We start from the raw sequence: 21,193 nt of genomic DNA on the forward strand, positions 1-21,193 counted from the left end.
ATCGTCGTAATCACGAGCAAAATGTTTCAGTGCGCCGTTCCAATACGTTGACCTGAGCAAATCGTGTTTTTTAAGAACCTGTATTGATGGAATACTCGACCCGTATCACTAGCAGAACCACGTTTAACTGAAAAGGTCAATCAATGACTAGTTCTTTGATTTGGAGGAAAATGCCTACTTAGTACCATCTTGCTCCAGTTTCGAACAAATTTTTGACTGACCGCTTATGGAATATCGCAAGCAGTTACCAGAATGATTCAAAAATACGCATGCAGAAACACGCACCAAATAATTATCGAAATTTAATAAAAAACTATATTTGTGACTTCACCTTCAACTTACAATTATGACGAGCCGGCTCATGTCATGTCATTTTAGAAACATCTGAGACCCAGATACTTTTACTTTGCAATGTTTATTTACAACACACAAAAACAGTACGACGAAAGCATGCATATCATTATCGCGCAAATCGCAGTCAGTCTGTAAAACAATCCTCTGACATATCCACTTTATACCGACATGCTTGGTCCCAGCCGCCACAATTTCGCTACTTTGTATAGGTAGATGTCGACCGTTATTCTCAGCTGGCGAAAGAGACGTAAAAACGACTAATCGTCCACATGTTCAAGTATTAGTGTGCGTCAAAAGGTGATTGTGAAAGGTGATGATGTCTGGAAACTGCACGAAACAATAGGGGCACACCAAGTAAGAGGACAGCAGATGTGGAGTATCGGGGGAGACAGTGGCGCAGAGCCTGCATATCTGAAGAGGCATTTCACAGTATTCATCTGGCGTGGCTCTGTCTTGCGTGGGTGGAGGAACGGAGATGTTGCTAGCCGAACTTCCGTCTGCTCTCGAGGTTTGGGAAGGAAGGGGGTATGTCCTGAAAGAATATGCAAAATAGACAAAACCCAATGCATGATCTAACAGAACATTAGTACATATCACCCGAGGTGCAAAAAACAACATATGAATAACGATTTGTGCCAAGAATTCAATTATAACGGGAGCAAGAAGATGGTGAAGCCTCAGTTCGCAGGTCAAGCCAACGTTTCGGCACGCAGACCGTTTCCAGCGAAGAAAAGCCCACTTTATGAAACATTGGCTCAAACTTCGAACTGAGGCTTCCCCCTCCCCCTCTGCCTTTATTCAGTGCTCTTTCATTTGTGCTGAAGGTTACACAAGATAAAGCGAAAGCTTCCGGTATCGTTATAGGAATGAACGAACCTAAAAACACGGTAACGAAGGTAAATTCACACTGAAGCCACCGACGTGGACCCCGCCATTATGTAAATGCTAGTTCCCCAACGTACAGTCTTGTGCAAAAGTCCTGATGTCAAAGGATTTTCGTCTCAGCCGCTAAATGAAACCGTTATGGCGTCATTAAAGAATAAGCTAGGGTGAAATCCTATGACACATTTTCGAAGTGTGCTAACAAGTCATTTGTAGGCAATTTAAACGCCTTTTAGCCTTCAATGATGATTTGACGGCTCAATTTTGCGGCTGATATGAAAATCGCTTGGCTTCCGGACTTTTGATCACGTGTGTACGTGAGAGCCCGTTACGGTAAAGTCAAATTTCGGGGAGCTTGGATCATTGTGCGCGATAGCTTGGTCCCGACTATATCGTCCGCTTTGTCGTCAGTTGGCTGGGAAAAAAATGTCTTTAAAACCTGCAAAGCAGTTTCGCTGCTGTCTCTTTCTGGTGAAAATAAAATGCTTGATTAGAATGATTTGCTCTAAAGCTGTTAATTGAAAACAGAGTCGCAAGATAAAATTAGCTGGAAAAAATTGACATTTCAACGCTTCAGAAAAAGCTCTCGGAGCATACGTACTGGTCCGTGTCGACTGCAGAATGCTCTCCCATGTCGCCCGCCTCGGCAGACGGGGGATGCTGCGTAAGATGGCTGCCAGATAAGCTGGAATGGGCTGTAGCGTCAACTTGGATTCCGGCTACAACAGGTAAAGAGGCGGAGGATTTATGTCAAACACGGCAAGACAAGGCGGTGGTATTTTACTTGCCATTTTAAAAGATATTCCATCTTCATGCATCCAAATCTCCAACGAGTTAGAACCAATATTTGCGTCAGTAGTAATAGATCACCTGAAAATAATTATTGGCGTCTGCTACCGTTCTCCTTCCTATCCTTGTACATTTACTAACGAGCTTCACGATGTCATCAACCTTGTTCGCACACGTTTGCCCTCGTCTCCGCTCTTTCTTCTGGAAGACTAACTTTCCAAATATTCTGTGGACGGCGCAGCCGCCGTACTATCATTGCATTCGTTACAAGCTAATTAATTCTTAGACCTCTGTACATTGCTTTCACTAACTCAGTAATGCAAGCCACTAGGTGTGCAACAAATACTGTGAACACCCTTGATATAATTCTGTCAACTAACCCGGAGTTAGTTATAGACCTAACATATCTACCAGGTATCAGCGATCATCGTTTGCTTAATTTTTGTATTAATACACCGCGTCCAAAAGTAAATAAAAAAAAATGATCCTAGATTACAAACGTGCTAACTTCGTCGCTATCAATAATAACTATGTGTATTTATTGATCACTTTCTTAAAGATTTCGATACTCGCTCTGTAGAAGAGAACTGGTTATTATTTAAAACGAATGTACACCAACTAGCTGATAAGTACATACCTAAGCGCATAGTCTCTTCTAATCCCCAAGCCCCTTGGTGGAATTCAAGTATCAGGCGATTATCTAATAAAAAGAAACGTTTGTACCGTCATGATAAACGTTCACCTTCTAATGAGTGGTGGACTACGTATAAATCTGCTTCTGATGAATATGCGAAAGCACTTAAACTTGGAAAGAATAACATTTTATCCTCCACGTGGCCATCTATTTTGAAAACATGTTAAAAAGTTCCGGCGCGTTATACACCCTGCACATGACTCTTCAATTACGTTAGAGAATACCTTCGGCAACCTTATACCTAGTGACCTTTGTGCTACTTTACTAAATGCTGCATTCATTGAGAGCTTTTCCTCGAGTTCGGCTAATCAACTTCCCAATATACCGTACCATGAATTCTCTAATATGTCTCCTATAACAGTTGATGTACCTGGCGTTACTAAGTTAATTGAGTCTTTGAAATATGATTCTGCTGGAGCTGATGGAATTAGTTCCAAGTTTTTGAAGAGTACTTGCGCCTATAGTTCAATTATACTAACAAAACGAGGAGTCACTCGACTCATCAAGCCTCCCTAACGATTGGAAAATAGGGAAGGTGGTTCCACCTGACAAGTCCGGTGGTAAGCACTCGCCTCAAAATTTTCGTCCCATTTCACTCACTAGCACATGCTGCAAATTATTGGAGCATATAATATTCAAGTACAGTGTTGCCTTTCTTGATTACAATTCCTTTTTTACATCTGCGCAACATGGTTTTCGGCGAACATATTCATGTGAAACACAGTTGCTATCATTCGCTGATCACCTAGATCGCATACTTGACAAATTATCTTGCGCAGACTGCAGTGTTTGGGCTTCTCTAAAGCCTTTAATAATTGCTGCTTCACAGGGGAAATAATATTTATCTTGATACTCATGTCTTCCGATGGATTGAATCTTCTTAACCGATGGAAATTTGTGTTCGCTAAATGCATTACCTCACCGCTTACTAACGTACTGTCTGGTGTACCACAAGGTTCAGTCCCTAAACCACTTTTGTTTTTATTTTATATTAATTTCTTACCTTCCTCCGTATCTTTTAACATCCATGTTTTCGCAGACGACTGTGTAACGTTCCAGAAATTAAGTAACCAGAACGACACTGACTTACTCCAGTCCGATCTTAATCTTGTCTCCAACTGGTACCAGAACATGGAAAATCGAATTAAACGTTAATACATGCAAGCTCATGCTCATTTCTCACACCTCAAATCCTTCTTCATATTCCCTGAATGGCATTCCTCTTGATTCAGTTAACTCATAAGTATGTAGGGGTCCATGTCACATGAAATATATCATGGCATACCCATATCGAATACGTGATTAATACCGGTAATCGCATGCTAGGGTATTCACGTCGCAACTTCTTCGCCGCTCCATCCTCCCTAACCATTTCTACTTTATAAAATACTAATATGTCCAAGACATGAATACGCAACATCAATAAGGGACCCTGCGCATGATAACATAGCATATTGTCTTGAACTTGTTCAAAATAATTCCGTCCGCTTCATTCTCTCAAATTTTATTCGTACTCCGAGCATCACAACCATGAAAGCTAATCTTTCCCTTCCATCCTTACAAAATCAATCGCTTAACTCTATTCCACAAGATATATTATCATTACACGACGACTTCATCTCACCACCAGAATACATTTCACGTCGCGTCGACCATCGTCACAAAGTCGGAACCGCTAAATGCCGTACCAAAGCTTTTTTGCAGTCATACCTTCCCCGGACATCCATCGAATGGAACAGCCTTCCCGCCGACATTGCAACCATTGAAGATAACGTTTTCACGACGCTCTAGCTAATTTAGTTTATTCTGAAGAAAACTGACGTTGCATCCTTGTAACATTAACTGTATTGTATTTACCTATGTGTTCTATGTAACCCACTCCCCTCTGTAATGCCTTTGGCCCTGAGTGTACAATAAATAAATAAATATTTATCGATATACATTGCAGCTGTATTATTTTGCGCGGCATATTGAAATACCAGACAATTCTACGAAACATACTGCATTCCCTCCTCATCCGAGGAAATTGATTTCGCCATGCAAGCGTAGAAAACATGACTTTGATGTAGGTTTTATTACAAATCGTAATATAATTCATAATAGTGCATTGATTTTAGCCGCAAATTATAATTTCTATTTAACGACGACACCTACATGGGTTGCGAAATGAAACCTCTTACCATGTTTGCCAGTATTCAGCAAACAGCAAAACTACATCTTTGTGTAATTGAAACATCATCATTGCGAAAGACAAAGCTCGCAGAGGAAAGCAAGTGAAAGCAGGAAACCTACAGAGGCAGTCAAAAGTTCCCTGACCGCTCTGAATAGCCGTGGACCGGATTCTCTCCGCTCTCGCGGCGCAGCTCTTAGATGCGCGCCGGGTGTAACGGTATGCGCTAAGAAAGGCTGCGGTCCCTTTGCTCTCGAATAGTTCTTGCTATGGTTTATGGCACAGTCATCAGACTGATAGTGGGGCGCACGCCTTCACAGTTCCTTCCTTTGATTCTGCTGCTCTGCAGGCTGTTTTTCGGCAGACGATCGTTCGCCGCAGTGAAGCGTGATGCTGACCTCAATATCTGTTTGAACTATGTGCGCTTTTCCGTACTTTTCGGCTTCTTGGCGTAAGAAAACATACACTTACCTTCACATCAGCTCTATTGGTACTCGCATGACAATCACAGTGCATTTTGATGCAATATACATCTCCTGCTGTTTCATTTGCAGGAAATGTATTGCTCACGAAATGAGGTAGAGAGTGCACTGTTTATTTGTGCTTCTCAACAGTTTTAGTTGCTGCGTTATTTTCGGTTCGGCACTTCGGGCCTTCTATTTGTGAATGCGTTCAGTATCTTCTCGTGCGCGAATACCCGCGTATCTTGCTTTTCAGCACATTTTGCTGACGCTTATGCAAGAAGTCCATGCATTTTGGGCACAGTATGAAATGTCAGGGCTACGTTGTCAGCGCTTGCGCTAACCTTCTCTCTAGTCTTGATACTGAAAAGGCTAATTTTTAATAATATTAGAAAACAAGCGGGCAACAAGTGCGTTTCTCGACTGGCTGCCACGTCACAAACTTTCTTTGATTTTAGGTGCTGCGGTTCTCGTCGAGAGGATCGATACATTCGTCACTACCGTAGAAACAAACTAGATATCTGCATTAACTGCAATTACGGTTGGTGTCACCAGCGTAATATGCATATCTTTGCTCTCAAGCATGTGGAGTTCCGCTCGCGAAGGAAGCTACTTTTTTGGTGTTTAAGCTGTCATGTCCATATTTAACGTAACGCACGCCGTTCCTCACAACAATGGGCGTATAGCTCCGCGTGGTCACTTTAAGTTGTCAGCAAAAATACATACGACGGCAAAGCATTGACAACGTGAAAACGGGATATATGCCGATGGATATGGTCTTACAGTATACATCAATAAGCTGCCAGAGAAAAGCTTGAAGTTGGACATGCTCAGGTCAGTGTACGTAACCGTGAAAGAAACTGAACTACAAGCCGTGACACACATGTTGAGTATGGCCATTTATGAACAGTTCGCTGATACGCCACTGCTCGCCTTACGAAATCACACATTGTCATGAACACCTGGCTCATTTTTCCATACGCCACTTCGGCATTGTATGAAGATCTCCTGCACAAACATAAAATAAAACCTAAAAACACTTTGCTTTCAGCAACGCGTACGAATATCTCAGGAATGCGTATAGCTGCCTAGGCGCGAAGTACGTCGCTCCATTCACGAGTGCAACGTAACATGCTTGAGCGCGGAATAGTCGATAGCACGAAGGCAGCACGAACAGCCAACACATCCTTGCAGAAAAGATAATCACTGATATCGAATATGTATCTGCGACAGTGACAAATATATCGATCTGTTCGACGGAAAGCGTGGAACCTAAAGTCTGGGGACAGGCCTACTGCTGTTTAGGCCGAAAGCCTTTCTAGGCTTATGGAACAAAATCCCGTGCGCCAGCGTTGTGCCCCAGATGAGTGCGTCGGAGCTGTGAACTGATGTGTCAGTTGTCAATCATCCTGATGACGTCATAGTAAAAATAAAACATCCCAACTCCAAAGGGAATCTAACCTTCATTCCACGAATCCCCAACCGAGTGCTTTAACCAGCTGCCCCACGCCTGGTATCGTGAAACGCACATAATAATTCTCCTTGTCTACCCTCAGATTATAGTAGCAATGACAGTGACACTGCAATTAGTGATAATGACAATGATGACAGCAGTAATGATAATGAAGGTCTATTTAGTTGATAATATGTTGAAATCAAACATGAAGCACCGCGTGTCTACCAGCAACACTCCGGCTTTCGCATTTCTGCACTGTAAATTCTGCAGCTCGAATTTTTTTACTTTTTACCTTTAGGAACGTACAGGCATTTCATAGGAGAGTGCGCAGAACGAAATACAGGGTAAATGTAAAATGCAGGTACATACATAATGAATTTTATATACACAATCTTGGCAATATATGAAAGCGACAAAATCTTTATTTGTATATTTAAAACTGGCATCTTATACAGTGGAAGCTAAAACATCACGAAAATTATTCCTATGAGTATTATTTATAGTTTCATTTGAAAGACCGTTGATGCATGCAGTGAGAAATGCCATACCAAAGCTTAACAGCGGAAGACTATGAACAGCGAGGACATTGTCGCATAACGCGTGACTGCGCATACAGAAAACAGATGCGTCAGATGAACCCTTTTTGTCTCCCTTCGGGTCGTTTTTTTGTGCTGGCGCGCGCATACCTTTGTAATCATGTGGTAGCTCATATGCAGCCCAACTATAATAGCTTACTCACATTTTCGCCGACAACAGTGGACTAAAAGCACTTGCTGCTGGGCTAGTTGGTTTTGGTTCACAATTAAAATAGTTTAAGGCGCAAAAAACAGACAAACACAAAGGAAGTGACGCTCCGTCTCGTCACTTACCTTTGTGTTTGTTTTTTGCGCCCTAAACTATTTTAATTATGAACAACAGTGGAATTATTGTTCTTGCATTATATATTGTTTTAGTCCCGTATTATGCCTGGCCCAAAATGTATTGTTACCATGCCTCGTTCCTGGCAGACTGCATAATTCGCAGCCTCTCCTATGAGATCCTTTTGTAATGTGCTCCATCTCCGAAATACGATCTCCCCTCCCTGTCGTACATGGCGCATCACAGCGCAATATTCTCGTGCTAGCCGCCAAAGACGTGTCAGATACATTTTCGCACAGAGCAACAAACACGGACTTGACAAACGTTGACAGAAGCAGCCTTTATCTGAGCCAGTGCAAACTTTCTTGCGCATCCTTTGACAGAGTTGGCCTGTCTGGAGCGGAGTGCGGGATTTTTCGCACTTCTCTCGAGACGGGGAGTGACAGAACGCTCTGGAGAGTTTTATAGCGCGATAAATTTAGCTCTCACAATTTTGATTTCCTGTTTTCGTGCCTCCTTCCACACCTCGAGAAAGTGAATAACAGCGCTATATAACTTCAATAAATCAGGTAAATATCATTTGCATTGACGGTGTATTTCTTATGAAGGTTCCTGTAACAAAACAAAATTCACTTGGCAATAAATTTACAACTACTCGCATAGCGTGAGAATTGAATTCAGAGCACACGATCTCAAACAGGAGAGTGCTGCCGGCAGACCACGAAGTTTCCTTTCTTAAAAAAGTTGGACATAGTTATTGTCCGATCAGAACGGTAGGTAGAATAACGCAATGGTATTCAGCAGTGAAAACAACATTGAATATAATTCCATTATTTCACAAATGCTTAAAAACATTAAAGTTCTTAGTATTTCTCATTGCAAAACACGTGGCGTGCCTTCATGATGCGTTCTTTTGTAAGAGCACTTCCGTAGGCTTTCCTTCTTGACATCTCCACTATCGCAAGTGCTTGTAGTTTCCGCGCCTCTTGTGAACAGTTTGTGAATCGGGTTGATTCGCCGTTTAAATACAATTTCTCTCAACATTGTCACGTCATTGCATGACAGAGTAATTTTTCTTTCAGTCAAAACAGTGAGTCGCCCAGAACAAATTATGGGCGTTGCTTGCACTTGCAAGAATCGTTCGTAGCCCAAACACGTAACATATTTTGATAGTGGAAGATATCAGAAAAAAAAATGTTTCCTCCGTCCGGTCGTTAACAGCACAGGATTTCTTGACTTACGCGTTTAATCTGTGAATCAGCCATGAGGGCGCCTACATATGTCCAAAACGGCTGTCTTTGTTCTTATCTTTGGATGTGCATTACATCAAAGCATCCAACAATGCGCATGCAGTCTTCAGTTCAGCGGCCTAATCTAGGTGTACCTCAGATTAGACATTATTTTTGTGTTCTCGTGCACTGCTTCACATTTGGTGCACCTGATAACAGTAACGGCAAAGAATACAGATAGTATGAAAATAATCGGATGTAATTTCTTGCAATTTTGACCTCCTGTTACGAACGAACCTTGGGGCATAAATTTTCCAGCCACTCTCTTGGTTGCACGAGAACCAGGTGACTCAATGACTGAACGTACCGCCAAGTGAAAGCGATCTCTACATGCATCCCGACGCGATAAGGCTACAGCTGTTGCTTTTCAGCGTTAGGCACAATCTGGGGTCGTCGGCTTTTTGCAGCGTCCCACAGGCAGCGAAAGGGAGGGGAATCGGCCTGGGAACAGGGGCAGCTGCGCTATTCTCGCGAGCCACTTCACTAGCAGTTGAAGCTAGGTTGCATTGTGTTTGCAGTGCAAGACGTTCAGGCATTCACCCTCGTACATCTCACCACTGTACCAAATGTCTAAATATTTGCAACACTCATGGGTAGCAAATCACCGCAAACACCGCTTTTTACAGTCGCATTGGGTCCAAGGAAAAGGGTCTATCACGACGATCAGTGGGAAACAGGCCATGCTAATAACCGTCGGAGAGCACTGCAGAATCTTCAATGGAAAAATGCGAAAGCCTGAGTGTTGTTGTTGCACAGGGAACATCTAGGAACAGCAGGGCTCGTGCCGAACAGTGGAAATTTTCTTTCCCTGGCATGAGTTCGTTAAAGCGATTTTGCAATTGTCGTATTGTAAGACACACCGTCGCTCCCATGGCGTGCTGTTCTTGGGCACGAGTTTGTGCAGTACTTCTGCAAGTGCGGAACTGGTGATACGGTCTCGCACATTATCGCGCCCTCTACGTTGCCATGGAGACGGCAAGAGCTCTAGACAAGGAAAGCACATCTCGCGAACAAATTCTGCTAACAGATCTCACCCGCGCTAGATTTTCACCAGGAGCTAAGAAAGGCTTTCGGCTTGGAATTACAACGCCACCCGCCGCAGTGGTCAGAGCGCTCGACTGCTGTGCCGAAGAATTCGTGGCCGAAGTCCTTGCGCGGCGTTCGCTTTTAGGTGGAGACGAAAAGCGAAGTTCCCGTATGCTGTGCGACGTCAATGGTCTTTAAAAACCCAAGTGGTTGAAATTTGTGGAGCCCTTCACTACGGAGTCTCATAGCCTGAGCCGATTTGGCATGCTAACCCCTTAACCAAACCACTTACCACGCGTCCTCGAACAATGCAACTGATGCGTCCAAACCACGGGTAATATAGACAGGAGCGCCGAATTCGCCCTTAGCAAGTCGGAAATTTTGCTACATCGGAGAAAGCTTAGCGGCGGATCCGATAAATGGCGCTAGCATTTATCACAGACAAGGTTGTCCTCTTTCACCGCTCCTGTTCATGTTTCATATGATAAACCTGGAGCGGAGGATACAAGAAAGTAAACTAGGTTTTAACTTGTCATATCAGATTAGGCGGAAATGCGATAGAGCAGCGCCTCCCTGGTTTGATGTATGAAGACGATTTGTGCTGCTAGCTGAGAGTCAGGAAGAATTGCAAACTCTAGTTAAGTATTGCGGAGACTAACGGGACGCTCTGGGCTTCAGTTTTAGCGCAGTTAAGTCGGGTCTGATGATTTTCAACGGCTCAACTGATCAGGGTCTTAAAATACAAGGCCCTAAAATACCCAGAGCAGCAGAATATAAATATTTCGGTGTATGGGTGAAACTAAGGATTGGCATACATTGAAAAGGATGAGCAATCAATTCATGCAAAAAGGCGAAGAAATGCCGGGATAATGAAGCATAGAGCATTGTGGGGATACAACAGGTATGCTTTGAGGGGTATTTGGAAAGGAATTATGGTGCCCGGGCTTACTTTCGGAAATGCTGCTTTGCGCCTAAAGTCGACATTAGGAATAAATCAGAGACCCGTCGGATGATTAGCACTAGGTGCCCACGACAAAACCACGAATGAGGCGATACAGAGAAATATGGGCTGGGCATCTTTCGAAGTACGGAAAGCTCAGAGAAAAATATTATATGAGGAACGCCTGAGGAAATTGGACAGTAACAGATGGGCAGCTAAAGTATTTGAATACCTGTGCCTAAAAAGCGTTGACTCACAATGTAGGAAAAGAACTAGGAAACTAACCAGTAAGTGTGCTGGTCACAAGGACGAAGAAATAAAGAGCGCTAAGCAACAGGTGAAAACTACAGAATGTGAAAATTGAATACATTCGATGGAAAAGAAACAGTGTCCATTCGAAAGTTGATGCAGGCGCAGTCACTGTTCCTGAAGCTCTGGAGTTTCGAGATACCAGTGGCCGGGTGAATAAACCTGTGGTGGAAGCTAGCAAAAAACGACTGGATTAGATGCAGAAAAGTGATATAATGTTGGTAATGTAGAAACAAAAGTTCAATAATTAGAATGTTGGCATAGTTGACCAATCTAAAACAATGATTAAGATATAGGGGGTAAAATGAGCATGATAGCAAATGCTAGCAAGCCTCCGTTTCAAAGAGGACGCTCCTATATTCCATCCATCCAGCCATCGACCACCGACGCGGTTAAAGCGTACCGCTACCGCTTCCGCTTTTCTGTGCTGCCGTCGCGTCTGTTGTCTGCTTCGTGTCACTGCACTTGCGCATCGCCTGCATCGTCGCGGGATTATATCCCTCGAAATTGCATTGTGTGCATCTTGGAGCTGCACTGAAGTGTCGTCTGTTACCTGCCTCATCTTCGACACATTTTCAGTCGCGTTACGCACGCCTGCTAATACAGCTCACATGCCGCGTCCCTATTCAGACAGCGCGTTTCACGTTTCTATGTTTTCTCTTGCGTTCTGTTGATGGAAGGTTTGTAATTATTAATATTAGAAAAATGGTACGCGATGTCAAGTTCAGTGTCCGGCGCCTCCATATGGCCGAACATAGGTCGCAATGGATGGTTCTGGATCAATTTGGGCAACCTAGGGCTCTTGAATGTGCGTTGACATCACAATATGAGCTGCGCGTTTATTAAGATCAACCTTGCAGATGCAGTATCGATGGGAGAAGGATAATTCACAGCGGAGCGACCAACTATGGCTTTATATGACTGAGGGTAAGTCTCGCAAAATAAGCGCAAGCATTTTTCGGCCTTGTAGCCAAGGACAATAAACACACACCGGGGAAAAAGTAACGCAGAGCCATCGCTGAAAGCTACTGTTCATATTTTAGAAGTTTATTCTAAAAAACAAAAACCGGCCACTACTAGTGGATGATGTTCACCCATCATACAAGAACAGCGAGTAGCTAGGACACTAAGAGACTAATATTTTCTTGTACACTACAAGCGTCATGTCAAGTTTTCCCTCTAAGGCCGAGTGCACAAACAGGTTTTTGTTCTTGAGTTTGCTGAAATACGGTAGGAATCGTGCCCTTGATATAGGGGAGTCCGTTTTTCTTCATCAATCCATGTATTTGCTTTATAGCTGCTGTAGCATTTTAGGGCAACAAATTCATCCTTGAAATGCCGCGCACACATCCTGTACTTTTGAGTTATTTCTCGTTCCATCGGGCGAATTTTCTGCTTCCACAGCTCTAAAAGCTTATAATAAGATGGCGGCCGAAACAAGGGGACTTCTTCGTTTCCTTTGCCGTGCCTTGAATTACGGCCAACGACAAAACACTTCTCCTACCCTACCATCCGCATATATGTAAAAAAATTAATGGGTGTCTTACATGTCTCTTAAGAGGAGAATGGCGAAAGCCTACTCTTCCTCTCCTATCATTTGCCTCTGGTCGTTTTCTTCTTATCGGCGTTAGTTGCCGAGCTACATATAATTGGTTTACAGGAAAGCAAAGGCGCCGTATCTGTCACACGTTCTCCGGCAAGTGTTAATTTGAATGTTACACTATCGCTCCTGTCACGTGGGGTACCTTGGCGCGCTTTCAAGTACGGCATTGCAGATAGCAGGAACGCTAGATAAGAACACATCTTGCTGAATATGACAGATTTCGCGCACAACTCACGGCCACCGGATTTATTTTCACGAGCCAAAAGGCTACAACCTTAAAAAATAGCGCACTGTATGCTCTCCTCCCACGTCTGCCGTGCTGTGTGCCTTAGCATCCGCGTACTGGTGATCCCGCTGCGTTGTTTGTCATCTGCATGCCCCTATCGACTCATTCTCAAAGGAATACGCAGACGACAAAACGACACTGGCGGAGCTTTATCTTAAAGAAAGACATAGGTTGGCATGCGCGAAATAACTACGATTCAAGTTGTGCGTGTTCCGGCTAGCAGAGACGCACAAAGCTGCCTTTCCGTCTGCTCTCCGAACATTGTTCGCGACTGTGTTTCGCGACGCTCACGCCTGGATCGAGCTGAAATCATTTCGTTTCGCAAAAATCTCGAGAGGCGGCACACCAACTTGTCTCTCTGCAAGGAATATAGAGAGAGGAGGAAAACGTGACCAAAGTCGCGTCGGCAAGGAAAAGAAAACAGAGGGAGAGAGTACAATGCGAACCTGAGCGCAGGACACGGGCTCGGCGTTCCCGTAGCAAACTCGTCCTAAGTCGAATGCATTCCAGCGGGCCGGAGCCGCCGCTCCTGTCTTATCTTACTCCGTGGCCAGAACAAACACAACTATGAAATGCCATGCACATTTTTAAATCAATCTATGCCCCATCATTACCACCGTTTTAAGGTACTCCTCTATATGGACCAAAGAAAAGTCTTGACAGCGCTCCTAGGCATCATGAAGGTTGTAATGAACTTTCTTGAAATATTTTCGGTTTCTGCAATATTCAATTTACTTTCATATAGACATATATTTGTTCAATATAAAGTCGGCTTAACTATGCGATTTCCAATATTAATAACTTTGCGTGCAGTCTGGAACATGGCAGAAGCGGAAAGCGCTAGGAAGACATTCATTGCGGTTAAAGAAACAGTTCATTAAAATATACCTTCTTCATGACAACTCAGACAGTGTTAGTAGGACTTGCCAACATCTTTCCTCTGCTTTGTTTCTATCTCCTATTTCCGGATTAACTGCTTAAAGCTATTGAGATGGTGTTTAAGCGTAACTGTTACAGAGACGGGTTGCACTAGTCTCCGAATGGTAAGGCAAATTCCTAATGGCTGTCACTATTCTATACAATAGTCGCAGTTGCACTGACCGGTTCCATCCGGGAGAGAAGGCTGTTGTTCGCTTTGGGAAGCCACGGTCGGTTGTGCTTGCGCTGGCTCACCATTTTCGGAATCCAGCTGGTCTTTTGATTGCGCTGTGACTGGGCTCACAGATCTCATGACATGGTTTAAAGACTCTTGTAGTGTACCGCAAGACATTAGTTGAAGACGTAGGTTGCTTCCAGGAAGTGCAGAGTGAACCGCCTCGTCCAGTGAGCCTCGAAGCGCCTCGCTGGAGCTGTGCGTGGCCATTAAGGGTAGTGTTGTCCACATAGCAACGTAAACGACATCATGCTCCCCTGAGGGGTCACCTCTGGTTTCTGTCAATATGCAGGTATAGACAGAATGACCACGTAAAACCTTTGCGTAAAGCACTTCACTACAGTTGGGTTGGAGACGTCTGAAGGAAGAAGGCACGGTTGCCGCAACAGATGTGCAGGTATCCATCGTCGGTGGATCAGGCAAGCGATAGATCCACCAGTTCCGGATTTCTTGCACAGGGATCAGCCACGCTCTAATCCACGCCTCGCACTGTATGCGCTTGGTCTTCGGCCGAATGGCCCTCATAGTGCCGAAAATAACGTCCGCTACATCTTTTGGCTCACAGTCCCGCAGCTGCGGGAGCCACGAGAGCTTCTCATCGTCTAAGAGCATCAGCTCTTCCGGGTTGGTATTTTTCAACAACCATTCTAGTCCTCGTACTTCCATAAAGGCAATTGGCAAAATAGCGATGCTGCCGATGAAGACGAGGCCGCAGCGAAAGAAGGCTAAGCTTTGGGGGCGATGCTAGCCAACATGCACAATTCACTTTTACACTACCTACGTAGCAGTTGAAGTGCACAGCGCTGACACTGTTCAAGGGACTTCATCCGGTTTGATAGACAGAACAAATCAGATACAATAACTGTGGAAAAATACACATGTTATCACAATGTAGTTAAAAGGAATAGATCTGATATCTTTGCCGATATCTTCCACGTGAAACGCTTTACAAAAAGCGATAAAAAGACGCGATGTTTGGCGTAGTGCCCGATTGGGATAACATCGTGACATGCCATTTGATATATGATAGGATAGGAAAGACGTTAATTTGTCAAGAAAGGTCTTGTGATAGTAGCAGACGAAAATGAAGAGGCCCATCTTCCTTCTTCTCACAGTGTTGACGCCCCAATTCCAGGGCTCCACTGAACTTCGACACTCCTTGCGTGTGCTGGATCAGACGTAGTTGGCAACCCAGAGCGCCGCTGGAAAGCCGGCTCTCCTACTGTTCCGCACCCGGGTCTTTACGAAATCTATCATTTCCAATGTGATGTGGTATAACGAAGGTTTGCTACCACACCAAGGGCAGGTGTCCCGATATTGCGACGGGTAACTCTCGCTAAGGTTATGCAGTTTTGGAAATGTTCCTGTCTGCAGTCTTTTTCAGTACACTGCGTCTTGTTGATTTAGATCACGATGAGGCGGCGGATCCGTACCCCCTTATAGAATTTCAGAATGTCTGAGTGAGTAGGGCCAACTCGCTCGGGTAGATTGTCCGATTGGAAGGACGCTCGGCTCGTATACCCTCGAGCTACCTCGTTTGCGAGTTCGTTCCCCGCTATGTCGGTGTGTCCTGGCAACCAGTAGATGTTACGTGTGACTTTTGATGGGGTCGCGCTCTGGAGGAGCTTGCGCGCGGCGCCACCTATGTGGCCGTTAGTGTAGTTACGGCATGCTTTTCTGGAATCTGTAAGAATGGTAAGGCACGTGTTGCTTCGATACCCGGCTACCACCACTAGAGCAAGGGCCAGCTCTTCCTCTTCGATTATCGTGCAATCCCTGACTGAGGCGCTAGCTAATCCTTTAGGTTAGAATCAATAGCCACCGCCACTGCGCTGTTATGTGAGCTTCCTGCATACGGAGCCTTGTCCGTGTATACCGTTGTGGATTTTGTAGATAATATTGTAGTACATACTTCGCCCGGGCTGCCCTACGGGCCAAGTTCAAATTGAGGTCTATATTCCGGGGAAGGGAGCTAATCTTTAGCGTCTGGCGAATTGCGTCCGGTATGCTCGCAGTACAGTTCTCGATTTCCGCAGTTCCGCAGCAATAGGCACTGATTGGTGGTATGCTGGAAAAAATCACTGAAAGGTATGTGTTCATCGTAATATTGTTCTTTTCATAGAATAGCATCTGCTGGCAGACAGCGAAGAATATGCTTACTAAACTCCACAGTTTCAAGTTGTTTTTAGCTGCTGCAACAGATCTTCCAGCTTGCTTATTATTTTGGCATCCGTTGTGATATCAAAAACAAACACAAGCACCAATTACTTCACCTGCAGTTGAACCCTCACTAAAGAAACACATAGGTGTGTTTATGTAGAAGCTGATAAAAACAAAGCTGAAACTACGCAAACACAGTACCTGTTTGACACACTATAGCATTTTTCACTAGTAATTTAAAAATGCAAAAAAAAACCTTTTTTTTACAGTTCAGTTCCTATATTTCCAGTGAGGCGTTTTATTTTTGAAAGGAGTAACTAACTCTCCATTTCACAATATATTCATTCCACTGCGCTCCTTTGACGTGCTTCTCTTTTTTTCCTTAGTAAAGGAACATTTGCCGTCAGACGAAATATCGGTATTTGGTTTATATTCATTGTAGAAAAAGCGCAGCGCGAACGGCAAGTACGTGGCAAGGCAAGAGAAAGAACAACGCATATTGCAGCTTAAGCTGCAATGAAAAGGACGCGGAATGTACGAGAGAAGACGCCCTAAATTGGGAACGTCGCAACTTTGGTCGAAACTTCTTCACATCTGCGATATAATGTTACACAAAAAATTTTGCACAAAGATTTTTCAAGTAAGAGGAGGAATCAGCTTGTTCTGGTAACAGGATTTCGTTTCAGACAAGGTCACTCAAGGCATAGCCTCCTTTATACTCTCTGTACCTGTCAACGCGCCGCGCGAACAATAGAGCGGCGCCGTCGGTTAAAGTTGCGCGGTGCTGCCGCTCCCCTCGCTGAGGGCGCAACTGACGTAGGGGTCGAGGCGCACGGGTACGAACGTTGGCGCGGGGCGGGAGCGCTGTTATTCGCTAGCGTGATAACTTTTCCTAAACATGAATCGTGCATATTCAGCATATTTACTTGTAAGGCCGAAATCCACTAAGTGTAACAAGTGAACATGATACTTGTTAGTCAATAATACCAACGCTATATGACATTTTATATCACGCGGTTTCAAGAAATTGCGCTTGGCTCGAAAAACTGCATGACTCCTCCGCTAGCGCCAATAGTAATAGAAAAATTACGATGCTAGTCTACGCTGCAATAAAACAAAATTTAAGAACAAAGGCCCAAGAATTTATTTGCACATTTCACAACAGCAATAGTGCTACTATAGTACCATGTAGAAGTGATGCGATGAATAGTTGCCACAAGTAGGAAAAAATGTTCACGGTGACTGCTGTCACTGAAAGCACTTCAGAAGCCAGCTTGAGTTACAGATGATTGGAACAACTGCATCGCAGTATGCCATTGAGATATGTAAGGACGACAATTTTAGTATCAGCTGTTATTTTCAATGATTCAGCGCATCGTACAAACGATTTTTTTTACCTGAAAAACAGGGAAAGACAAATATACGCGTTGCATCTTACTGTTTCGATCACTCCAAAATAATCGTCACAATAGGCAAAGCTTGTGTTTTTATTTATTCACAGAATTGCGCAGTTAGCGAAACAAAAAATACTGTGCTGGAGCACATGTTAAATACCACACAAACGAGCTAACCAGAGAGGACGTTATCATCGCAGTCCAGAAAATACACGTGCACATTTAATAATAATATTACCTTACTGAGGCGTAATAAACGCACTTCTAGTGCTGTCATTATTTTTTATGGGCCTTAATGCGGTTGAGTAGGAGTTTTGCGGTTTCCGATGCTAGAGAGGGACAGTGATTTAGTTGACAAGGAAAACTGATACCCTAGTCACACGGTCATTTTCAAAGGCGATTGAGCCGATAGGCTTAGAGATTTTCAATCGCGATGGAACTCGAAGGAGTTGTGCCGCTGCTACACGGCAAAACTCGAAGTCTATTTAAATAGTTATGGTGTTTGGCGACAAAATTTGTGGCGCCACTATCGTTTCTTTCGGTTTTGCCTGAAGAACTAAAATCTTTCTATAAATGCAAAAGAAAATGTAACTGCTACCTTTATTTAGTAACTGCAGGTGTTTAGTTGTTATTCAAAGACAACTTTGATTTTCTTTTGTTCCTTTTTTAACTCGCTAGCGTTTATACGTCTCTGCTTTTCATTGTGTTTGCATTTCTCAGTGGCGCATGTTAAAGGGGTAGAGAGTGCATAAATTATTTGCTTTAAAAAGAACGATGCTTTTTAAAATTATTACGGATATTAATATTTTTCCGCGCAAATTGAAGGTATAAAATAACGCTTGTTCGCGTTTTTGTATCGTAAACGCGCTGTGCACGTCTGTGCGTGACGCTCCTCAGGTCAACGCTTGCAACCTTGCGGACGTTCAAGGGCCTTCAAGATCTCGGTATAGTTCTGAGCAGCTCCGCTGACTCGATAGACTATCGACTCAATGGTCACTGAAAAACGCCTGTGTGGCAGCTTTCGAAGGCCTTCGAGTCGATAGGCAGTCGGTTCGAGGGCCTTCGATATGCCCGTGTGACAGCGGTATAATATAGGCTTTGCACGATTCAGTTTAACTCACTTTAAAGTAGTCATCGTCACAATAGGTAAATCATGTGTTTCTATTTTATCACAAAATTTGGTAATCAGCGTATACTGCAAATAAAAAACCTTCGCAGGAGCACATAGATGAGCTAGGCAGGGAAGCAATTAGCATTGCAGTCCAGAAAGGACAAGTGCACATCTAACATTACTATTGCAGTATTAGTTACAAAGTGCTCATTCAGAACCATGATTAACAACAAACCTCAAGCAATCAGACCATTAATTCTTCCTTTTGAACAGATATGCCAAGAATTAGGCATACTTGATTCTCTTCCAAATATTGCCCAAAAACCCAGTCCAATGCCCCCCTGGTACCCATTCCCCGCTTTACACTACTTTGCATTGACACAGTTCCGTAAGAAACAAACACCACATGAACACATAGTAAAGACGTTCTTGGCACTAAATGACAAATACAGAGATTACACAGCGTTCTATACAGATGGGTCTAAAACAGTAGCTCATGTTGGAAGTGCTGTCGTACAAGAAAAATGGAAAAAAATAGTACAATTACCGTATTTCTCATCAATTTTCACAGCTGAATGTCATGTTATTTCTTAGGCGTAAGAAAAAAATATTAAGGACAGGTTTTGAAAATAGCATCATTTATACCGATTCTCTCAGCGTTGTCACATTAAATCATAGAAATGCTACAGAACTTTTAATCGGAAACATCATTCATAATATCATAGCCACAAAAACACAGGGGCACACAAACTCTGTTGGGTACCAAGCCACGTTGGAATCAGCGGCAATGAGAGCTGATGCATGTGATGCAGCAGCCCGTCATACTAAAATACAGCTAGTCAACATGCCACATAAAGATGTTCAAAGACTTGTAAAGAGAAAACTGAGAGTAAAATGGCAGAGCTCATGGAACAATGAAATAAATAATAAATTGCACCTTGTCAAGTCTATCATTGAAGAATGTAAATCGTGCAGTCACCAAAAACGCTTCATCGAAGTCATTTTATGTCGTCTTCGCATCGGACACACTCATCTGACACATAGCTTCATTCTAAAGAAAGACGACAGATCTCTGTGAAAGATGCGGAGGTGAACTAACAATAAACCACGTCCTACTTTCGTGCACTGAACTAGAGAAGATAAGGAAAAAAGTTTTGCATGTTTTTATACAGAACAGATCCCTCTCTATCCCAGCCTGCTGTTGGGAGAAGATTCACTTGGCGAAGTTGAAAATGTTATCCATTTTCTAAAGGATGCAAAGCTTCTGGACAAACTAAGAAATATGCATATACATATATATTTATATAAATATACCACTCCTTATGCACAAAATTTAAAAACCTTGTTCCTGGCGTATGATAGCCTGCGTTGCTTATGCGCCAAAAAACCCAACACAATACAATACAATGCAGTATTGACGCTTAATAAACACAGTGTTTGGTGCTTCCACTATTTTTTACAAGTCTCAAAGCAGCTGAACACTTTGCAGCTATCGCCGGAAGGACAAAGCAAAGCTGGCACTTACCAGTTGGTGCAATGCTGTATTCCTGCAGCACCCGAAGGCAGATAAAAGCAGAAGCATGACCTTGCATACTGCAAAACAGTCCACGAAACAGCGAGAAAGCGGCAGCGCGTGGCTATCCGGACCGCTTTGCAACACGGCGCACCCTGCACTCGCCTGGCGAGGGTGACCCTACGTCGCTGTCGCCATCTCTCGGCAGCCAGCGGCGTAACTTGTAAACGGAGGAGGAGCGGCGGCGACGGCCGCGGAGTTGACAGGCACAGAGTATATAAAGGATATGCTCAAGGGTGAGGAAGTCTCCGCGGTTGTGTGATCGGCGTACCCTCTCCATAACGTCCTGCATGACCCTAGTACTAATGATGACCGGACTTGGTATGCCATTTAGGCTTGTATCTTTCAAATAGTGCATGCAGGACGTGACCTATAAACTCTCTTTACATTTAACCCAATAACTTCGAATGGGGATTGCAGAGCATTTTAATTTCATTCCAAAACTCTATATACTACCCATTTCTGTTGCCCAGTTTTAAAGTGCCCACTGAACACTGCTTAGCAGCAACCCTTACGAAAATTATATATCTGCTCCAGATATGGAACATATGCTGCCAGATACAAATATATAAGGCAGCGAATAAGACCTTATCTCGGCATATCAAATTGAAAATCAGGCCAGATAAGGTCATATATGTGCAAAATGTTGCCCTTATAAGGCTCAGAATTGGCCATATGCAACATA

The 21,193-nt window shown here is 43.6% G+C and overlaps 1 protein-coding gene across 1 annotated transcript; it reads right to left on the reverse strand.

Moving 5' to 3' along the window:
- Positions 1-354: 354 nt before the first annotated feature.
- LOC146174539 (uncharacterized) lies at positions 355-15,110 on the reverse strand. Its single transcript, XM_084584946.1, has 3 exons — positions 14,219-15,110; positions 1,838-1,955; positions 355-886 (listed from the first exon to the last, which is right to left on the reverse strand). The coding sequence occupies exons 1-3, from the start codon at positions 14,934-14,936 to the stop codon at positions 628-630; spliced, it is 1,095 nt and encodes a 364-aa protein (XP_084441072.1). The 5' UTR covers positions 14,937-15,110; the 3' UTR covers positions 355-627.
- Between the last annotated feature and the right edge of the window lie 6,083 nt (positions 15,111-21,193).

The sequence above is a fragment of the Amblyomma maculatum genome, chromosome 11, assembly GCF_055883805.1.
Source record: "Amblyomma maculatum isolate TAMU_Amacu chromosome 11, ASM5588380v1, whole genome shotgun sequence".
Lineage (NCBI taxonomy): Eukaryota > Metazoa > Arthropoda > Arachnida > Ixodida > Ixodidae > Amblyomma > Amblyomma maculatum.